Source organism: Aotus nancymaae, unplaced genomic scaffold (assembly GCF_030222135.1).
Source record: "Aotus nancymaae isolate 86718 unplaced genomic scaffold, 86718_ANA_hifiasm-v0.15.2.pri h1tg000010l, whole genome shotgun sequence".
NCBI lineage: Eukaryota > Metazoa > Chordata > Mammalia > Primates > Aotidae > Aotus > Aotus nancymaae.
In genome coordinates this window covers 41,983,486-42,007,015 of record NW_026988421.1, presented here as the reverse complement: position 1 = coordinate 42,007,015, position 23,530 = coordinate 41,983,486, and the positions used below count along the sequence as shown (strand labels likewise).

Here is a 23,530-nt window from a genome sequence, read left to right as displayed (position 1 = left end):
ATGGAATGTTTCTCCATCTGTTTGTGTCCTCTCTTATTTCATTGAGCAGTGGTTTGTAGTTCTCCTTGAAGAGGTCCTTTATGTTCCTTTTTAGTTGTATTCCTAGGTATTTTATTCTCTTTGTAGTGATTGTAAATGGCAGTTCGTTCTTGATTTGGCTCTCTTTAAGTCTGTTATTGGTGTATAGGAATGCTTGTGATTTCTGTACATTGATTTTGTATCCTGGGACTGTGCTGAAGTTGCTTATCAGTTTCAGGAGATTTTGGGCTGAGACGATGGGGTCTTCTAGATATACAATCATGCTGTCTGCAAATAGAGACAATTTGACTTCCTCCTTTCCTAATTGAATACCCTTTATTTCTTTTTCTTGCCTGACTGCTGTGGCTAGAACTTCCAGTACTATATTGAATAGGAGTGGTGAGAGAGGGCATCCTTGTCTAGTGCCAGATTTCAAAGGGAATGCTTCCAGTTTTTGCCCATTCAGTATGATATTGGCTGTTGGTTTGTCGTAAATAGCTTTTATTATTTTGAGATACGTTCCATCAATACCTAGTTTATTGAGGGTTTTTAGCATAAAGGGCTGTTGAATTTTGTCGAAGGCCTTCTCTGCATCAATTGAGATAATCATGTGGTTTTTGTCTTTGGTTCTGTTTATGTGGTGAATTACATTTATAGACTTGCATATGTTGAACCAGCCTTGCATCTCCAGGATGAAGCCTACTTGATCATGGTGGATAAGATTTTTGATGTGCTGTTGCAATCGGCTTGCCAGTATTTTATTGAAGATTTTTGCATCTACGTTCGTTCATCATGGATATTGGCCTGAAGTTTTCTTTTCTTTCTGAGTCTCTGCCAGGTTTTGGTATCAGGATGATGTTGGTCTCATAAAATGATTTGGGAAGGATTCCCTCTTTTTGGATTGTTTGAAATAGTTTCAGAAGGAATGGTACCAGCTCCTCTTTGTATATCTGGTAGAATTCGGCTGTGAACCCATCTGGACCTGGGCTTTTTTTTGGGTAGTATGTGTAAGGTCTGTTCTCGCCGGGTTTAAAAAGGAAGAAACTGAGGCCAGCACAAAAAGATCCAATGTGAAGGAATTTATTCAGGCTCACAGACAAGGTTCTGCAGCTCGACAGGAGGGGCCGGAGAAGTTGCATGGACTCCTCTCAGACATGGGGTTTTATAGGGAGTGAAACAGCTTGATTGGTTGTGGGAGAGCAGGACTGCTATTGGGTAAGTTACAAGCCTTGACCTAGGACTTGGCTGCTTGTTGGTTGGAATTACTCAGCTGCTATTGGTTAAGACTTAGCTGCTATTGGTTGTTAAAACTTGGCTGCTATTGGTCAATAGGGCTTGACCGCTATTGGTTAACAAGAAGCTATGGTTACAGCACCTTGTTTGCATACTGGGCTCTTTAAGGGAAGGTCAGGCTGTGTGAGCATGGGAGAAGGGAGCAAGCCTGAGCATGTCTGAGCTTGCCCGAGCTCGTCCGGGCTTGTCTGAGCTTTTGGAAAAAGGCGGGGGCAGGGGGGGGGTCTGCATCTGTGCTCCCGACGAGGCTACCGGCCTTAGAGTAGGCTCTTAATTGCTGCCTCAACTTCAGACCTTGTTATTGGTCTATTCAGGGTTTTGTCTTTTTCCTGGTTTAGGCTTGGGAGGATGCAAGTGTTCAGGAATTTATCTATTTCTTCCAGGTTTACTAGTTTATGTGCATAGAGTTGTTTGTAATAATCTCTGATGATGATGGTTTGTATTTCTGTGGAATCTGTGGTGATATCCCCTTTATTGTTTTTTTATTGCATCTATTTGATTATTCTCTCTTTTCTTTTTTATTAACCTGGCTAGTGGTCTATGGTGTTGATCTTTCGAAAAACCAGCTCCTGGATTTATTGATTTTTTGAAGGGTTTTTTTTTTGTGTCTCTATCTACTTAGTTCTGCTGTTAGTTATTTCTTGTCTTCTGCTAGGTTTTGAGTTTTTTTTGATCTTGCTCCTCTAGCTCTTTCAATTTTGACGATAGGGTGTCAATTTTAGATCTTTCCTTGCTTCTCATGTGGGTATTTATTGCTATATATTTTCTTCTAGACACTGCTTTAAATGTGTCCCAGAGATTCTGGTATATTGTGTCTTCATTCTCGTCGGTTTTGAAGAACATCTTTATTTCTGCCTTCATTTTATTGTTTATCCAGTCAACATTCAAGAGCCAGTTGTTCAGTTTCCATGAAACTGCGGTTCTGAGTTAGTTTCTCAATTCTGAGTTCTAACTTGATTGCACTGTGGTCTGAGAGATGGTTTGTTATGATTTCCATTCTTTGGCATTTGCTGAGGAGTGATTTGCTTCTAATTATGTGGTCAATTTTAGAGTAGGTGTGATGTGGTGCTGAGAAGAATGTATATTCTGTGGATTTGGGCTGGAGAGTTCTGTAAATGTCTATTAGGTTTGCTTGGTCCAGGTCTGAGTTCAAGTCCTGGATATCCTTGTTAATTTTCTGTCTCGTTGATCTGTCTAATATTGACAATGGTGTGTTAAAGTCTCCCACTATTATTGTGTGGGAGTCTAAGTCTCTTTGTAAGTCATTCAGAACTTGCCTTATGTATCTGGGTGCTCCTGTATTAGATGCATATATATTTAGGATCGTTAGCTCTTCTTGGTGCATTGATCCTTTTACCATTATGTAATGTCCTTCTTTGTCTCTTTTGATCTTTGTTGCTTTAAAGTCTATTTTATCAGATATGAGAATTGCAACTCCTGCTTTTTTTTGCTCTCTATTTGCTTGGTAAATCTTCCTCCATCCCTTTATTTTGAGCCTTTGTGTATCCTTGCATGTGAGATGGGTTTTCTGGATACAGCACACTGATGGGTTTTGGCTTTTTATCCAATTTGCCAGTCTGTGTCTTTTTTGATTGGGGCATTTAATCCATTTATGTTTAGGGTTAATATTGTTAAGTGTGAATTTGATTCTGCCATTTTGATGCTGGCTGGTTGTTTTGCCCATTAGTTGATGCAGATTCTTCATTGTGTTGATGCTCTTTACCATTTGGTATGTTTTTGGAGTGGCTGGTACTGATTGTTCCTTTCTACGTTTAGTGCTTCTTTCAGGAGCTCTTGTAAAGCAGGTCTGGTCGTGATGAAATCTCTGAGTACTTGCTTGTTCACAAAGGATTTTATTTTTCCTTCACTTATGAAGCTTAGTTTGGCTGGAAATGAAATTCTGGGTTGAAAGTTCTTTTCTTTAAGGATGTTGAATATTGGCCCCCACTCTCTTCTGGCTTGTAGGGTTTCTGCTGAGAGATCTGCTGTGAGTCTGATGGGCTTCCCTTTGTGGGTAACCTGACCTTTCTCTCTGGCTGCCCTTAGCATTTTCTCCTTCATTTCAACCCTGGTGAATCTGCCATGCCTTGGGGTTGCTCTTCTTGAGGACTATCTTTGTGGTGGTTTCTGTATTATTTCCTGGACTTGAATTTTGGCCTGCCTTGCTAGGTTGGGGGAGTTTTCCTGGATAATATCCTGAAGAGTATTTTCCAGCTTGGATTCATTCTCTCTGCCACATTCAGGTACACCTATCAAATGTAGATAAGTCTTTTCACATAATCCCATACTTCTTGGAGACTTTGTTCATTCCTTTTTACCCTTTTTTCTCTAATCTTGCCTTCCCATTTTATTTCATTGAGTTGATCTTCGACCTCTGCTATCCTTTCTTCTGCTTGGTCAATTCAGCTGTTGAAACTTGTGTATGCTTCGCGAAGTTCTCATGTTGTGTTTTTCAGCTCCATAAATTCACTTATATTCCTCTCTAAGTTGTCTATTCTTGTTAGCATTTCATCAAATCTCTTTTCAAGCTTCTTAGTTTCTTTGCATTGGGTTAGGACATGTTCTTTTAGCTCAGAGAAGTTTCTTATTACCCACCTTCTGAAGCCTGATTCTGTCCATTCATCACACTCACTCATTCTCCATTCTGCCTTGTTCCCTTGCTGGTGAGGAGTTGTGATCCCTTGTAGGAGGTGAGGCGTTCTGGTTTCGGGTGTTTTCATCCTTTTTGCACTGGTTTCTTCCCATCTTTGTGGATTTATCCACCTGTCGTCTTTGTAGTTGTTGACTTTCAGATTGGGTCTCTGAGTGGATGTCAGGTTGTTGATGATGAAATTATTGCTTTCTGTTTCTTAGTTTTCCTTCTAACAGTCTGGCCCCTCTGCTGTAGGACTGCTGAGGTCCACTCCAGGCCCTGCTTGCCTGGGGATCACCTGTAGTGGCTGCAGAACAGTAAGGGTTGCTGCCAGTTTCTTCTTCTGCTATCTTTGTCCCAGAAGGATACCCGCCAGATGTCAGTCTGAGCTCTCCTTTATGAGATGACTCTTTGGATATACGGTGGTCAGGGAGCTGTTTGAGGAGACAGTCTGTCCTTTATAGGAGCTCAAGTGCTGAGCTGTGAGCTCCACTGTTCATTCAGAGCTGCTGGGCAGGTACGTTTAAGTCTGCTGCAGCAGAACTCATAAACCCCTCCCCTTTTATTCCCCCAGGTGCTCTGTCCCAGTTAGTTAGTTAGGGCTTTATGAGTTTCTGTTGTGCTGCTGCCTTTTTTTCAGGGCTGCCCTGCCCAGCAAGGAGGCAGCCTAGTCACAGTTTGCCTGCAGAGGCTTTGCTGAGCTGCTGTGGGCTCCGCCCAGCGGCCGTGTGAACTTCCCTGCAGTCCTATTTATACAGGTATAATTAGAACTGCCTTGGCAATGGCAGCCCACCTCCATAATGGTGGACTCTCTCTGTAATGGCAGGCTGCCTTGGCAATGTCAGGCTGCCTCAGCAATGGCGGTCTACCTCTGTAGTGGTGGACTGCCTCCGTAATGGTGGACGCCCCTCCCCTACAGAGCTGGACCATACCGGGTTCAGCTGTGCTTGCTGTGAAATGCTCGGTCCAGAGAGTTTCAGATTGCTGTTTTTTTTGTGGGGGTGGGACCAGCTGAGCCTCATCACCTGGCTCCCTGCCTCAGAGCATTTTTTTTTTTTTAGTTGAATGGTTGACTCTGTCTCCCAGGCATTCCAGTCGCCTGTTGAAAAGGTGCCAGGATCTGTGTGATTTCCTGTGCAGCGACCCACTGCACTGGCTGATAACAGCCACGCTGAGATTTGTGGCGCTTTTTTGCCCGGGAATCTCCTGGCCTGGCTCCCTGTTTCAGTCCCCTTTTTTTATCAGTTGAATGGGTGACTCTGTCTCCCAGGAGCTCCAATCGATCGCCAGCTAAAATGGCGCCTGGACCCATGTATTTCGTATGGAGAACCACCGTGCCAGGGTGCAGGCCAAAACAGCTTCGCTGGCCAAAACAGCCATGCTGGCAACCCATGGGGCTCCTCCGCCTGGGAATCTCCTGGTCTGTGGGCAATAAAAATCCATCTGGAAATGCAGCGTCCACTCACCCTCCGCTTTTTTGCTGGGAGCTGCAATCCTCAGCTGCTCCTAATCAGCCATCCAGCAAGATACTCTTGTAGCCATAATTTCTTGTTGGGAAATGTTGACCCATGGCACAACTGTGTTAAATTATCAAACACTGGAAAATGTACAAGTTAGTTAAGGAATGATTGGCAAGAAGCTGCAAAATCTTTAAAAACAAAAACAAACCAACTGGCAAGAGTTCCTTTTGTCTACAGGGATCTACCACTTTCATCGCACATTGCTCTGATGTGATTCAACAGTCCCTTATGGTAATGACTAAGTGTCACAGTCCCTGGCATTGAATTGGACCTAATGAAAAATCCCTATCCACACTATTTATTTATATAAAACAGAGAGAAGAGAAAGGAGATAAAGCTTGAAAAGATAAAAGGGTGAGAAAGAAAAAAGAAAAAGTAGGACATGTGAGTATGATGAGAGGTAATCAAGAAAAGAGAGCAATGAACACACAGAGCTAAGCTACCAACAAAGAAATGACCATCAAAGCACTGTCACCCCATCTCTTCCTCCTCTAATACTGCTGGTAATATTAATTGATAACTTGCTTTCTACTAATGTCTGTAGTAAATGTTTTCTACTGTGTTCCCCCATTTCACCCTAACCATTTACAGATGAGGACCCTGAGACATAGAGTTACAGTCCAGCCTGCCCAAAGGCACACACAGAACCTAGGTTTGAAATGAGTCTCTCATAGGCCAAAGTCCAAGATCATAATCACATCACATTATTAAAAATGCAGAAGTATAAAGCATAAATATCAGAGAAAAGTCATAGGAATAGTGGCAGAATAACCAAAAGAGCTTGATTTTATTATGGAAAAGAACTATGAAACAAAACACCTAATGCACTTTAACTGATAAACACAATTGATTGCTGTCTTTCAAAGTACTTATCCTAGAAGGTGATGAATTTATATCCATCATGATGAACTGGCCAATGTCTTTGAGGATTGCCAGGTTTAAATTGCTTTTAAAATCAGCTTCCTGTCTATATTAAAGTAGATAAACAAATATAAGCCAGCTGTATTTCTTTAGTTATCTCTCATTGTTGAGACTGACCATCCGTTTTATTTAAATAAGTTAAGTACAAATGACTGTGGTTTTTAAAACAATAAATTTAACCTCAAGTTTAAAGACCTGATCCCACTAATGATTTGTGGAAGAATATGTTTCAGGCTATGACTGAGATGCCTAATTTTATTGAAATAAGGGTAGCTTGTCGAGGTGGCTAGCTAGTTTGAAGAGGACAACAATCCTTTGGATTTATAAGTTTGGTATATTTATGATATCAGTCACTATCTTCCAGTTCCAACTCACCTAAAAGGAGAAAATGAGGGTAATAGAAAATGCAGGGGGTTAGACAAGATGGCTGACTAGATGCAGCCAGGTGGAATGGCTGCCACCAAGGGACCAAGACAACAGGCATGCTCCTAATGGATCTTTAGAAGGAAGGCACCAAGAGTAGACTGAGGGAAGACACAGAAGCTGGACTAAAGAAGGAGAAAGCTGGGAATAATGCATGGGGCTACTGCACACCCAGACTCATTCCTGGCCAACAATGGCTCCAGAGGAATAGGTGAGCTGAACTAGCAAGGAGCAACCTGCTCTCACCATAGGCCTATGGAACTCTGGCAGGAGAAGACTCTTCAGGCATCATGGAACTCAAGTTGGCAGGGACAGCTGCTTAGAGAAGTGGTAAAGGCAGCAAGCCAGCTGATGTGGAGCCTGGATGGTTTGGTGCGGGAGGATCTGTAATGGAGTATAGCCAGGGATGGCCATGCCTCTAGGCTTGACTTGCTGCTAGGAGACTTTGGCCCTAGGGGAAATGTTGGACCTGATCTCTGAAAAGCAGTCTTGTCCATTAGATGGAGCTGGTCTTACCTGAGCACACCTTGGTCTGTCAGCTTCTTCTGAGGACCCAGCCTAGCCATGTCTGCTTGCAGGGCAGTCCCAGGTATCCTGGGGCCCTACACTATAGCTTCTGCACTGGTGGACTGTGCCTGATGAATGGAGAGTTCCAGTGGGGCAGCCTCTACAACCATGTACCAGCCTGCCCACTCTTTCCCCATACTACAGCTTCCCCCAGGCCCATGGCAACTATCCACATTGCTTTGCTGGTGCATGTCTGCATGGGGTCAGTTTTGCTTTCCTTGTGCAGGAGTGCAGTCCGCCCACCCTGCCCCCACCAACCACCATTGCAGACAGCCTTGGTGGGGACAGAACCAGCCAGCCTCACCCCCATCAGTGCCCCACCCTTGCATTAACACTGAACAGAGAACAGCAGATCCTCCCCTTCCCTAAGTGATCACTCCTACTTGCAGGGCAAAGAGAAGGCACCGAGATGTGCACCAGCCAGCACCCTACGCCCGAGCCAACACCACCTCCAGTGCGACTATGCACACAGTCATCAGCTGCATTGCCTTCACCAATGTGGTGAACACCCACAGGGAGGCAAGCACCCTGGCACCTGCTAATACTCTGCTGCAGCAGCCGTACCTTAGTCCCACCATCACAGTGATCTGCTAACCCTAAGGAGCCAGAGAACAAAGTTGGGGCCCATTACGAGTCCTGCAGAGTTACAACATGTAGTCCAGGAGTTGGGAGCTAAGTGTTGGCCCTCTACAATCTTTCAGAAATGAAGCCAGTTGGTTTAATCAACCTTATACCACAATCAAATTCTCAAGGTCATCAAATAGGATAAAAGGGGCAAAAAATCCAAAGGTCAGCAACCTCAAAGACTGAAGGCAGATAAGCCCACAAAGATGGGAAGGAATCTGTGCAAGAACCCCGCAAACTCAAAAAGCCAGAGTGCCTTCTTTCCTCCAAATGACCACATCACCTCTCTAGCAAGGGTTCTCAACTGGGCTAAGATGGCTGAAATGACAGAAATAGAATTCAGAATATGGATAGGAATGAAAAACACTGAGCTATAGGATAGGTTGAAACTCAATCCAAGGAAGCTAAAAATCATGAGAAAACAATGCAGGAGCTGACAGACAAAATAACCAATATAGAAAAAAACATAACTGACTTGATAGAGCTGAAAAACACATTACAAGAATTTCATAATGCAATCACAAGTATTAGTAGCAGAATAGACCAGGTGGAGGAAAGAATCTCAAAGCTTGAAGATTAGCTTTCTGAAATAAGATGGTCAGACAAGAATAGAGAAAAAAGAATGAAAAGGAATGAACTAAACCTCTGAGAAATATAGGATTATGTAAAGACCAAATCTATGACTCATTGGTGTCCCTGAAAGAGATGAAAAGATAGAACCAACTTGGAAAACATATTTCAATATATTCTCCATGAGAGCCTCCCCATCCTAGCTAGATACCAACATTCAAATTCAGGAAATGCAGAGAACCCTAGTAAGATACTTCCCAAGGAGACCATCCCCATCCCCAAGATACATAATCGTGAGATTCTGCAAGGTCAAAATGAAAAAAAAATGTTAAAGGCATCAAGACAGAAAGGTCAAGTCACCTACAAAGGGAAATCCATCAGACTAACAGCGGACCTCTCGGCAGAAACCCTACAAGCCAGAAAAGATTGGCAGCCAATATTCAACATTCCTAAAGGAAAGAAATTCCAGCCCAGAATTTCATATCTGGCAAAACTAAGCTTCATAAGCTTAAAGAAGAAGAAGAAATAAGATCCTTTATAGACAAGAAAATACTGAGGGAACTCGTTACCACCAGACCTGTCTTACAAGAGTTCCTATAAAAAGCACTAAATATGAAAAAGAAAGATGATTATCAGCCATTACAACACACTGAAGTACACAGACCAGTGACACCATAAAGCAAGCACATAAAGAAGTCTGAAAAATAACCAGTTAACATCATGAAGACAGGATCATGTACACACATATCAGTATAAAATTTGAATATAAATGGGCTAAATGTACCAACTAAAAGACACAGAATGGCAAGCTGGATAAAAAACCAAGACCCATTAGTATGCTGTCTTCAAGAGACCCATCTCACATGCAATGACGCGTATCGACTCAAAATAAATGGATCTACCAAGCAAATGGAAAAGAGAAGAAAACAGGGGTTGCAATTCTAGTTTCAGACAAAACAGACTTTAAACCAACAAAGATCAAACAAGAAAGGCATTACATAATGGTAAAGAGTTCAACAAGAAGATCTAACTATCCTAAATAAATAGGCACCCAACACAGGAGCACCCAGATGCATAAAGCAAGTTCTTAGATACTTTCAAATAGACTCAGACTCTGACACAATAATAGTGGGAGACTTTAACACCCCACTGATAATATTAGGAAGATAATAGAGACAGAAAATTAACAAAGATATTTAGTACCTAAACTCAGCACTGGATCAAATGGAACTCTCCACCCAAAAACAATGGACTATACATTCTTCTCATTGTCACATGGCACACACTCTAGAATTGATCACATAATCGGAAGTAAAACACTCCTCAGTAGATGCAAAAGAAGTGAAATCATAACAATCACTCAGACCACAGCACAATCAAATTAGAAATCAAGACTAAGACATTCACTCAAAACCATATAGTTTCATGAAAACTCAGTAACCTGCTCCTGAATAACATTTGGGTAAATAATGAAATAAAGACGGATATCAAGAAGTTATTTGAAATTAATGAGAACAAAGAAACAACAAATCCAAATCTCTGGAATCACAGCTAAGGGAGCATTAAGAGTGAAATTTATAGCATTAAATGTCCACATCAAAAAGTTAGAAAGATCTCAAGCTAACAATTAACATAACCACTAAAAGAACCACAGAACCAAGAGCAAATACATCCCGAAGCTAGCAGAGACAAGAAATAACCAAAATCAGTGCTGAACTGAAGGAGATTGAGATGCAAAAAACCATTCAAAAGATTGATGAATCCAGGAGCTGGTTTTTTTTTTTTTTGAAAAATAAATAAATAAATACATACATAGACTGCTAGCTAGACTACTAAAGCAAAAAAGAGAGAAGATCCAAACAAACACAGTAAGAAAAAACAAGTCGGATATTACCACTGACCCTACAGAAATACAGACAACCATCAGAGAATATTATGAATACCTCTATGAACATAAACTAGAAAGTATAGAATAAATGAATATATTCCTGGATACATACACCCTTCCAAGACTGACCAGGAAGAAACTGATTTCCTGAACAGACCAATAATGAGCTCTGAAATTAAGCCAGTAATAGATAGCCTACCAACCAAAAAAACCCCAGGACCAGACAGATTCACTGTTGTATTCTACTAGATGTACAAAGAGTCAGTATCTTTCCTGCTGAAACTATTCCAAAAAATTCAGGAGATGGGATCCCTCCCTAACTCATTCTATGAGGTCAGCATCATCCTGATAGCAAAACCTAGCACAGACACAACAAAAAAAGAAAACTTCAGGCCAATATCCTTGAACATTGATGCAAAAATCTTCAATAAAATGCTGGTAAACAAATCCAGCAGCACATCCAGCAGACATGATCAAGTACACTGTAACCCTGCGATACAAGGTTAGTTCAACATATGCAAATTAATAAATATGATTCATCACATAAACAGAACTAAATACACAAACCACATGATTACCTCAATAGATGCAGAGAAGGCTTTCGATAAAATTCAATACCCCTTCATGTGATAAACTGTCAATAAACTAGGTATTGGAGGAACATACCTCAAAATAAAAAAAGCCATCTATGACAATTCCACAGCCAACATCATACCAAATGGGCAAAAGCTAGAAGCATTCTCCTTGAAAACCAGCACAAAATAAGGATGCTCTCTCTCTCACCACTCCTATTCAATATAATATCGGAAGTCCTTGCCCAAGCAATCAAGCAAGAGAAAAAAATAAGGGGCATCTAAATAGGAAGAGAAAGTCAAACTACCTTGTTTGTTTATGGCATAATCCTATATCTAGAAAACCCCATAGCCTCAGCCCAAATGCTTCTTAAGCTAATAAACAATTTCAGCAAAGTCTCAGGATACAAAATCAATGTGCAAAAATTACTAAATCACTAACATTCCTATATACCAACAATAGTCAAGCTGAGGGCCAAATCAGGAATGCAATCCCATTCACAATAGCCACAAAAGGAATGAAATACCTAGGAATACAGCTAACCAGGGAAGTGGAAGATATCTTCAAGGAGAACTACAAAACACTACTCAAAGAAGTCAGAGATGGAAGAATCAATATTGTTAAAATGGCCATACTGCCCAAAGCAATTTATAAATTCAATGCTATTGCTGTTTAACCACCATTAACATTCTTCAAAAAACTAGAAAAAACTATTTTAAAATTTATATAGAACAAAAAAGAGCCTGAATAGCCATGGCAATCCTAAGCAAAAATAACAAAGCTGGAGGCACTAAAACAACAGGATACTAGTACAAAAACAGACACATAGACCAATGGAATAGAATAGAGAACTCAGAAATAAGGCTGCACACCTACAACTATCTGATCTTTGACAAACCTGATAAAAACAAGCAATGGGAAAAGGATTCCCTATTCAATAAATGATGCTGGGAGAAATGGCTAGCCATATACAGAATATTGAAACTGGACCCCTTCCTTATACCATATACAAAAATTAACTCAAGATGAATTAGACTTAAGTGTAAAACCCAACACTATAAAAACCCTGGAAGACAACCTAGGCAATACCATTCTGGACATAGGAAAAGGCAAAGATTTCATGGCAAAGATGCCAAAAGCAATGGCAACAAAAGCAAAAATTGACAAATTAGATCTATTTAAAGAGCTTCTATGTAGCAAAGGAAACTATTGACAGACTGAACAGACAACCTATAGAATAAGAGAAAAGTTTTGCAAACTCTGCATCTGACAAAGTTCTAATATCCAGCATCTGTAGGGAAATTCAACAAATTTACAAGAAACAACCCTATTAAAAAGTGGCCAAAGGACATGAACAGTCACATCAAAATCAGACATACATGTGGCCAAGAATCACATGAAAAAAGCTAAACATCACTGATCGTTAGAGAAATGCAAATCAAAACCACAATGAAATCTCACACCAGTCAGAATGGCCATTATTAAGAAATAATAGATGCTGGTGAGGTGGCAGAAATAAAGGAGTGCTTATACATTGTTGGTAGGATTGTAAATTAGTTCAACCATTGTGGAAGACAGTATGGCCATTCCTCAAAGACCTAAAATCAGAAATGCCATTCAACCCAGTAATCCTATTACTGGATGCATACCCAAAGGAATATAAATTGTTCTATTATAAAGATATATGCACACATATGTTCATTGCAGTACTATTCACAATAGCAAATATACAGAATTAACCTAAATTCCCATCAATGATAGACTGGATAAAGAAAATATGGTACATATACACCATGGAATACTATGCAGCTATAAAAAAAAGAATAGGATCATGTCCTTTGCAGGAACATGGATGGAGCTGGGGGCCATTATCCTTAGCAAACTAATGCAGGAATAAAATACCACATATTCTCACTTATAAGTGGGAGCTAAATGATGAGAACACATGGACTCATAGAGGGGAACAACACACCCTAGGGCCTATCAGAGGGTGTAGGGTATAGGGTGGGAGAAGAGAGAGAATCAGGAGAAATAACGGGTACTAGGCTTAATACCTGAGTGATACAATAATCTGTACAATAAACTCCTATGATACAAATTTACCCATACAAAAAACCTGCACATGTAACCCTGAACTTAAAAGTTAAAAAATAAGAAAAAGAAAATGCATAGGAAAAAGAAAGAAAAAATTTAAGTATCAATTACCACCTGACCTTTCAATGCTGAAAAGTAGACACTATTACTCACCAGAAATTAACCTCATGAAGGGATAATATAAGTGTATGGGTGGTCTCAAGCTCTTCTGTGTGCACACCCACTTTTCTCACCAAGCAAAATCTTTAAAAAATTCTGGCCTTCAGCCAGTGCCCATTTCCCCTTTTCTCTCTTACTCCTCTCAACTCCCAGCAGTACTATGGCTAACTGAGGTAATCAGCTGGAAAAGGCCTGAAGGAGACAAACGGAAACTTTGTATTGAAAAGGGCAAAGACATCCTTGTTTAACAGTGGGGAGGGGAATAAAAGGATAGAGTCAAAAGTGAAGAATGTGAATAGAAGTTTGAAGAAAGGAAAGAAAGATGACAAGCCTACATGGCTGATTGTTAGAGAAAATTTCTGTGGGTTATTAAGGGAGCAAAGAGAGGATTCAAGGGAGTTTTCATAAGAGGGCATACAAGGAATGAGAAGAGAGCTTTCCAAAAGTGTTGTTGAGAATGATACATTTTGGAAATTCCTTAAAGTTCTGTAAGAGATACCAGTAAAAGACTGGAGTTATTTAAAATACTGTTTGCATCCAGGTGCGGTGGCTCATGCTTATAATCCCAGCACTTTGGGAGGCCAAGGCAGGTGGATCTCTTGAGTCCTGGAGTTTGAGACCAGCCTGGGCCACATGATGAAACCCTACCTCTACAAAAAAATACAAAAAATTAGCTGGGCATGGGGTGGAGCATCCCTGTAGCCCTAGCTACTTGCGGGGGCTGAGGGTGAGGATTGCTTGAGCCTCGGAAGTCGAGGCTGCAGTGAGCTGAGGTCACACCACTGCACTCCAGCCTGGGTGACAGAGCGAGACCCTGTCTCAAAAAATATATACATAAATAAATACTTTTTGATTGCTGGATTACGTCTTTTTGACTACAATAATATGCTGAGACTAGGCCATAAGACTCTTGATTTACTCAGGTAATAGTAGCATAACATTTACAGCAGGTGTTCCTAGCACTGGATTCATAGAAGGAATTGAGGTTGCCAATAAATCCTGATAATTGTATATACTTTTTGTGTTTGTGTACACGTTTTTTTAAAATAAAGAGAATCTTTGTGTTTATAGCTTTTATCAGATCCTTTAAAAAATCATGATCCCTCTCTTTAAACAACTGAAAGAGGCTGGGCACACTGGTTTATGTACGGTCCAGCCCTACAGGGTCCTGTGAACCCCTCTCTGCTGGTGTAGAGACGAGAAATTGTAGAAATAAAAGACACAAGACACAGAGATAGAGAAAAGAGAGTTTGGACCCGGGGGTCCACTGCCAACCAAAGCATGGAGTCCGGCAGTGGCCCTGAATGCCTAGACGCTCTCACTTTTATTGAGTTGCAAATCTGGAGGCAGGGTAGATAGGGCATGGCAGTGATAGAGTTAAGTACATCACGTGTCATACAGGTAGGGGTTCAGGAATTTTTAGTAGCCGAGATGAGGTAAGGAGCATAACGTGTCAGCACTTTTCCATACTTGTTAAAAAAAAAACAAAGATATTAAGATTTATATTACTTTTACTGATTATCTCTTCTAAGAAAAAAGGAACCAGGTGCAGAAGTGGAACATGAGAGTGGAGACAGAATGTGACCACTGAAGCACAGCATCACATAGAGACAATTAAGCCCCCGGATGTCTGCAGGCCTACCTGACAGCGTCAGGCCTACTGAAAGAGCTTGGAGAAGCGTAGTTTTTTCCTAACTCCTCTAGGGAAGGTGATGCAGTTTTCTTCTAACTCCTCCGGGGAAGGAGATGCCTTGGCCATCTTGGACAGCTCCTTCCCTTGCTGGCTAAATAGTGGGCACTTTCCTAGTGCTGGCAATGCCACACAGCCAAGGCACTCTCCAGCAGCCCTTATGCGGGCATGACAGAGGGCTTAAAGTGTTTTGCCTTAGGGTCATTCATTTCACAATGTCGCCTGAGGTTCACACTTCCGACCTGAGAGGCATTAATAAAAGAATTAAGATCACCTATAAATAACTAAGAATAACTAACAACTACCATGGTTATATTTCTAGTTACTTTCTTCTTCATTATTTGTATGGAAATAGGCTGAGACTTCTGGCTTCTGCCTCAGCACTTACGGAATTTTCTCCCTACTGGTTTATGCCTGTAATCCTAGTACTTTGGGAGGCCAAGGTGGGAGGATCACTTGAGGCCAGGAGTTTGAGACCAGCCTGGGCAACATAGCAAGACCCCATGACTACAAACATTTTAAAAAATTAACCGGCAACAGTAGTGTGCACCTGTAATCCCAGCTACTCAGGAGGCTGAAGTGAGAGGATCACTTGAGCCCAGAAGTTTGAGGAAGGCTGCTGTAGTCAGCTCTGATCATCTACCGCACTCCAGCCTGGGTGACAGAGTTAGATCCTACCTCTGCAAAAAAAAAAAAAAAAAAAAAAAAAAAAAAAGAAAGAAGGAAAAGGAAGAGAAAAGGTACAAACTCAGGGCAAAATACTAAATGAAGATATATAACTGTAGAAGATAACTGATTTCTAGTTGTACTGTAGAAGCCTAATAGGCTAGTCCACATCCATTTATTTTTCCAAGATATGGAATACCAATGTATTCATTTCCTCCCACTAAGTTCCTTTCTTGATTTCCTTGGTATCTGAATATACATTTGGAGATTAAAAAATAAATAAAGTAATATATGAGAGTACTAAATAAAGTAAGGAAAAGGGCCACTAGCATTTTCTGGAATTGAAGAAAGATGGATGGGGAAAATTAGAGCTAAAGCTGAATGCAAATCAGAAGTTTGCTATAGTTTGAGAAGGGCATCATGATAGACACTGAAACAAAGGAAAGCACAGCATAAAATAATGGTCAGAATATTAGGGTTATCAAATTGATTAAATGTTCTCCGTCAAGGTAAATGGAAAGACATTTTCAGTAATTCTTCTAGTGAAAGAGTTAATATATCATACTTGTTACAGAAACCTTAATTCAGTGCATAACAGACTAAGCATCAAGTTATATTAACTGGCTAAACATTTAAATTATGGAAGGCAAATAGCTGCAAAAGGGAGGAACTGAGAACCACAAAAAATATGCCAATGCTTTTCTGTTTGTTTGAACCACCTACTCAAGTGCTTTATTCAAATTCAAAATGGGATGCACAGAAGCAGCTCCCAAGTCTTTCAAAAACGCCCTCTTTCTTCACCTGCCTCTTTCATGGTTTAAGAGTGGCACCCACAAGAAGGCACCATTATCTTACCCAAGACAACTTCAGTTTAGAGTTTTAGGAGAAGGCTCTCAGCAAATACTAGTCTCTAGGGTTTCCTGAGCAGAGTACTAGGCATACTGTAGGCATTCATTAAACGCTTATTGAATAAATAAATAACCAAATGAATACATGAATAAACACTTTTCACCCCACTGCTGCAATTGTGGATATGGATATGCGACATTAGGAAAAGCACTAGGCTTGGGAGAGCAACACCAGGAAAACCAGAAACTGTCCCCACACAAAATGTTCCTCTTATCTTTTGCAGATAGCGGCTGCTCCTTTATGGTGGCTTGAGCCTTACATGGCTGATGCTCTCTCCAGAAGTTTTATGAGGAAGAGGGAGACAATGCCTCATAAAGGGATCCATCAAGGGATTTTGAGAAAGGAGGGTGTGGCAGGCAGAAATAATGCCCCTACCACAGACATCCACACCTTAATTCTTGGAACCTACACATATGTTATGTTACATGGAAAGGAAGATTTTAGGTTGCAGATGGATTAAAATTATGAATCAGCTGAACTGAGATGGGTAGAGTATCCTGTATCACCCAGGTGGGCCCAATGTCATCACAAGAGTGAGGTAGAAGAAAAGGTCAGAGTGGAAGAAGGATTTGACCTGCTGTTGCTGGCTTTGAAGATGGAAAGAATCTCAAGCAGAGGAATGCGGGCAGCTTCTAGAAGGTGACAAAGGCAAGAAAATGGATTCTCTCCTAGGGCCTCTAGAAAGGAATACAGCCCTGACCATACCTGGATTTTATCCCAGTGAGATCCACTTTAGACTCTGACCTACAGAACTTTAAGATAATAAATTTGTGTTGTTTTCCACTACCAAGTTTTTGAGAAGTCATTACAACAATAGGAAATAGAAGGTGAGTGAAGAGGAGGAAAGGACTTGAGAGGCAGGTAGACTGGTTTTGTCATTATTAGCCGTGGGGATTTAAGGAAGTTATTTCATCTCTCTGAGGCTTTGTGTGCTCATTGCTATAGGGAGTTAAAACTAACAAACTCATAAGACTGCTTTAAAAATATATATTTTTAAAATAATCTATTTAGGGTTTATCTTTACCACTAGATACATTTTTAATTTGAATTTTTTCTTTTTTTAAATTGACTTTGTTTTTTTTTCAGAACAGTTTTAAGTTCACAGCAAAACTGAGAGGAAGGTATAGAGATTTCTAATACACCCCCTACCCTCCCACACATGCACAGCCTCCCCTATTATCAACATCCCCTACCAGCTTGGCACATTTGTTACAACTGATGAATCAACACTGATGCATCTTTATCACTCCAAGTTCATAGTTTACATTAGTGTTCACTCTTAGTATTGTACATTCTATGAGTTTAGACAAATGAGTAATGACATTTATCTACCACTATAGTATCAGACATAAATTTTTGCTGCCCTAGAAATTCTCTCTGCTCTGTCTAGTAATTCCTCCCTCACCCTCAACCCCGAGTAACCACTGATCTTTTTACTGTCTCCATTTTTTTGCCTTTTCTAGAATGCCATATATAGTTGAAATCATACAATATGTAGCTTTTTCAGATTGGCATCTTTCACTTAATAATATGCATTTAAATTTCCTCCATGTTAGTTAATGGCATTCCTTTTCAGTGCTGAATAATGTTCCATTTTCTGGATATACCACCATTTATTTATCCATTCACCTACTGAGGGACATTTTGGTTACTTCCAAGCTGTGGCAATTATGAACAAAGCTGCTATAAACATCCATGTGCAGGCTTTTTTTGTGGACATAACTTTTCAACTCTCTTGGGTAAATACCAAGGAGGTGATTGCTAATTTGTATAGTGAGATAATATCTGGTTTTATAAGAAACTGCCAAATTGTCATCAAAAGTGGCTGTGCCATTTTATATTCCCACCAGCAATGAATGAGAGTTCCTATTCCTCCACATCTTTGGTGTTGCCAGTGTGCTGGATTTTGGCCATTCTAGGTGTGTAGTGGTATCTCACTGTCGTTTGTAAGCCTACTTTTGATATTAAATAAGATCCCATCTTTGAATTGCCCAGTTTCAGGCCTGGCACACTATAGCTGCTCCTTATTGCTCTACCTGTTCCTTTTTCTTCTTCCTCTCTACCCTCCACATCCCCTAAGTGGCAGGATGCAATGTTAAGGGTCACTAAAGAAGAGAAAAAGGGGGAATATAAAATGAATAGAGAAATCAAGCCTGAGGGGTCTAGAATGGGTCATTCACACCAACCAACATTGCTTGAAGCAGGGAACAGCAGCTCCATGAAAGCCTCAACTGAGGATATTAAATAGCTAGACTTTTCATTAATTATTCTTTTTTTTAAGGTGATGTTCATACATATATGAATGAAACACAATTTAGGTAATATTTCCACCATAAATGACAATGTTATGTTCTGTAAAATGATCCTCAAGGTACTATGAGAAGTATATGAATAGTGGAATATGCAAACATCTAAGTCTGGATGATAACTTATTCCCTTTTAGGTTTTGCAGCCAATGTAGACTTTTTCTTTTTCAAGCCAACTTAAAATTGAGTTCAATATCACTTAAAGATAATAGCTATTCAGGTTTTTCAATGCCTTTAAAAGGAAAAAGTAAAGTCTTCTAAGGTGACCATGACATGTTTAAGTAAATATTTTCCCCAAAGGTTCACTGTATAATTTAACTAGAGAAGATATGAGTAAAACATAAACCTGCTGTAATATTTTAGGAAGTAATTTACTATTTACTCTGATTTTAGAAAGTCCTTTAAAATATATAAAACCAACTGCAACTTCCCACAACACTACTTCTTCTAAAGGCTTCACAGTTTGGATAACCAATAGGGCTGATAAATCAGTTCATCAATAGGCTCAGAAATCCCAGGAAATAAATCGACCACTCACTGCTTTTTCTACTCTATCTGCCCTTTGCCCTATTGTCTGCTAAATGACTTCACTATTGAGTTTATGGATCAAAATACTTTTTCTGTGAATACTCACTTCCATTGAAATATGCAGAAATTTAAAAAAAACTCAATATTTACTTAGTATAAAGAGCTTTAAGTCTGAACTAGTAGAGTGATCATAAGGTTTATCTAACCATGAAAAATAGCTCAACTAGCTGTCCTATGCAGGTACTTACCTCTCTCCCCAGAGAGCTCAGCTGGCAGCAGTCAAAACCAAAGTGGAAACTTAATAAAAATGAAAATTGTGGTAGCAAAATATACTTACAAGGTTGATTTGACATATTGCAAAATTTTGGGAGGGTACAGTGGTTTCTAAATATTCACAGTACTGATCTAGAAAAACCCCAAAGAAACAGCTGTACTTGGATATATAACCTGCCTTCTCTGAAGTGAAGACCCCAGAATATCAAGATTTGTAAGTCTTGAGATGCTAGAATTTGAAGATAACATTGGTGAAAATTGTATACACTTCTTGTTGAAAAATAGGACAATAAAACCTGTAGAAGTTATATTTATGTATTGAGCAAACACATATTTGCTCCAAAGATCACATAATTTCTTTTACTAGAGAATGCAAAGGATAAAGAAGTAACATCAGTTCTGTTAGCCTATTAAGAAAATTGTTGTGCTTAGACCACTGGATTCTTTGATTACCTGTGAATGTCTCCATTTCTGGCATTTGGTAGCAATTGGCTGAGGCAAACCTGGCAAAATGTTTTCCAGCTGCTGGAAGATTAACTCCTGCACATCCTCAATGCTGTGTTCCAAGTATGTAACTCCAAATGGGACAGTGGTGTGAATCACAAGGGAAGGCCCAATTTCTGATGACTCTGTGGCATAAGAGGATCATAAAGATGCATCTTAAAGTGGGTAGCATTCAAGCATCTCTCGGGATTTCAATTCAGATTTAAGAATTGATCACAATAATCAGGCAATAAATGGAGGAAAAACTTTATTCCAATCTTTAAAGCACAAATTAGGCTATTTCTGAAATTAAAATCAAACTTCTCTAAAGAGGAAGACAGATTCAAGACAAGTTTTAGTGAACAAATTGTCAGGTCTTGCTAAAGAACTGTAAGAAAGGGTAGAAGAGGATTTAATATGAACTGCCTTGGATATAATTATATATTATGTTTGTCTTCTCTCATGCCCTCTTCAGGGCAGTGTCCATTTTAAAATAGAGTCTATATTCTTAACAAAGTGATGTTCAATAAATACCTGTCTCATTCAATTAATGCTTAATAGGTTGAAATATATTTTGTGGAAATTACACAAGTGTTAGAACAAAAAGAAACCAAGCTCCTCTCTAAAAACAGGCTTGTCCTCATAATATTCTCCTCTACGTTTTAATTACCATTTATGTTTTAATCATCATTAAAAATAAAAGTCTGCCTCATTGAAAACATGAAGCAACTTTCCATTTTTGTTTGCCATTGATTTTTTTGCTGTTTGTTCATAATCACAAATGAGTATCTGCTTTGTATCATTGACTCCTTAGTAGAATATAGAGCAATCAAATAAAGTTTGAGTTGAAAGAAAAGTAACTGAGATATTAGAAAGTACCATCTTGGAAGGAATATTAACAAGAGTTTGCTTGCTATTATTTGTTTAAATCATGCAGAAGAGAAAGCTGAGGGGAAAACAATGATAGATCTGAAACATATGAAATATAATATGAAAATTGGAACCTCCCCCTCCTGAGAGAAGAGAAAATTAAAGTGTGTAAGGCACTGGGAGAAGTCAAACCTGATTCTAGAAATTCTTTAACTTGGGATTGTAAAAGGTAATACAATGATCTATTTGAGTTACGGCAGTACAACTGACACAGGAAAAAAAGAGTTGACATAAGCCGCTTACCCGCTATGTGCCCGCTTAACCTTTTTATGTTTCAGTTTTTTTTTTTTAATGAGAATAAGTTAGTAGCTACCACATAGGCCTATGATGTGCATTAAATGGCACAGTACACATGAAATGCTCAGTACAATTTCTGACACAGAATAAATGTAAGCTATGGGAATGGAAGCAATAAGCCAGATACCAGGGAAAGGCTTCCTGAGTGTTGCCTAAATTATAGTTGTGAGTCACGTTTTGTGAAAGGACTTCATTTTTCCATTGCACTCAGCACAATGAACCCTGGCTTATGAATTTTATGGCAAAACACAAGAGAAGAGTCCCAACATGCTGCAAGCTTTTTAAAGTACAGTGAATGCTTCCAAAGACCTTCACATGAGGTGAGGGACCTGAATTCAGAATTTGTGCAGTAAATACAATGGTAAGCTGGACTGTGCAGTCTTTTCACCTCACAGTAGCTGGAACAACTTGAAAGAGGAAACAAAGGGGCCACTTCTTTGAATGTTCAATGTATAACCTGTCAGTGAAGACTTTATAGGTTCTGTACAGAGGGAAGGACCCAGGAGTGGAAAATCTCAAGTTCTTTCACAGAATACCAACACAGTGAGAAATCTATTGCATATTGCCTTAGGAAGTGTTATTTATGTTATCAGTTAAAAAATTCAGGGAGGCTTTTTCACAGTGAGGGGGTATCAATGCCACCCCTCTTTCATACAGTACCGCATCTTCCCAGTGACAGAGACAACTACTAGGTCAGCATTCTGAAGCAGGAAACTTGGGGCTCTGAGTTGACTTATCTATGGCAGGCTTCAAAGGAAAATGAATGCTAGCTGCATGCTGAGAATTTGGAGGTTGCACTGACCCAGCTATTTGTTCTAGGGGGAACTCGTAAAGTCACTAAGACCAGTGATGGTGTGATGCCAGGTTTCTCCCATTGACATTAGCCATCCACTCCAAGGAGAGCAATAAAAAATGAAATTTAAGACCTAAAGTGAAATAGTTATTGCATAACAATGAGAGAACAACCTGGATACTTATCTTTATTGGAATTGTAAGTTTATTTTGAAAATTTAGATAAAAATTTGACTAGCTATGACTGTAAACAAAAATTTAATTTGGGGGTTGGGGGGTTTTTAAGAAAAGCCTCCCAACCCCAAAACTAAAGTGTATTTTCAGAAGCTAAAGTCTAAAAACACAAAAAGTCAAACAGAATTTAAACGTGACCAAAGTTTGAAAATAGAGTGGTATAAAAAGCCACAAATATGTTAATAGGATTTAGAGCATAAATTCACCATAATCATTATTTCTTAGTCACTGGGAAGTTAATGATGCAATTTTTCTTTTTCTTTTCTTTATTCAGTTTAACAAGAATATCACCTAGCTTTTGGTATTTTAAATGTAAAGCTCATAGTAAATTGACAGTTATTTCTCTACTTTGGGAAATCAATGGCTATAGAGTCAGAAGATAAGTATTTGAACCTCTGCATCCTTTAACAGCCCTATAGTCTTGGACAACTTAATCTCTCAGGCTTCACGTTTTTCCATCAGTTAAAAGGGATCAACACTACTGACCTTACAAGGCTGCCATGAGGATTAAATGAATTACCTACATAAAAGCCTTCCTTCAAATATAAAGTGCTACACAAACAGAAGGCATTCCTAGGTAACATTCTTGTTTTCACCTCTACACTGTTGAAAGAGCAGCTTTAGAAAGGAATAACAGAACTGACTTCTCTCAAAGCATTAAGAGTGATCATTACATCACTATTCCTGGGTATAGGCAAAGCAGGATTTGATTTTTTTTGCATGTGTTTGGTAAAATATATATAACATAAAACGTACGTTTTAACCTATTTTACGTATACAGTAGCATTGAGTACATTCACCTTGTTCTATAATAGTCACCATCAAGCTGCTGGTTTTCAAGATGGCTGATAGTGACATCGAATGCCAATTCTTTTCAGAAAGATCAAAGTTACCTGTGAATGGACATGTTCCAAATGGAAAACTGACAGAAGAGATCCAGGACCTGTCAGAGTGCCCAGGGGAAAAAGCTGGGGTACAGAAAAAAAATCAGCAAGGGTCTGGCAGAGATCAAACCCTGAGGAACTCAAAACCCTGTAGTAAGATGGGGTGGGAGTGCTTCTCTGCTTCCTTCACCTCTGCAACAATCCACTGACTGTCAAACTGTTGGGGAGCCCCTCTACTCTCTGGATCCAGGGCAAT

General features: G+C 39.6%; 1 protein-coding gene and 1 long non-coding RNA gene across 13 annotated transcripts in view; one reads left to right on the top strand and one right to left on the bottom strand.

The window, feature by feature from the left end:
- Positions 1–23,530, bottom strand: part of RNLS (renalase, FAD dependent amine oxidase) — a 398,113-nt gene that overhangs the window by 115,177 nt on the left and 259,406 nt on the right. For 11 of the 12 annotated variants that reach the window (XR_010341781.1, XR_010341784.1, XR_010341783.1 and 8 more), the window contains exon 6: positions 20,108–20,283. Coding sequence is in view for 6 of the 12 variants with exons in the window: in XM_064374129.1 (XP_064230199.1) it covers positions 20,108–20,283 (176 nt within the window). In the remaining 6 variants the exon portion in view is untranslated. Of the gene's footprint in view, positions 1–15,368; positions 15,653–20,107; positions 20,284–23,530 lie in introns of those variants that run through there. The other variant, XM_012454725.3, reaches the window with a different exon arrangement.
- Positions 1–23,530, top strand: part of LOC135274003 (uncharacterized) — a 123,538-nt gene that overhangs the window by 88,290 nt on the left and 11,718 nt on the right. Inside the window, exon 2 of the long non-coding RNA XR_010341790.1 lies at positions 16,771–17,374. This is a non-coding gene — a long non-coding RNA (uncharacterized LOC135274003). The remainder of the gene's footprint in view (positions 1–16,770; positions 17,375–23,530) is intronic.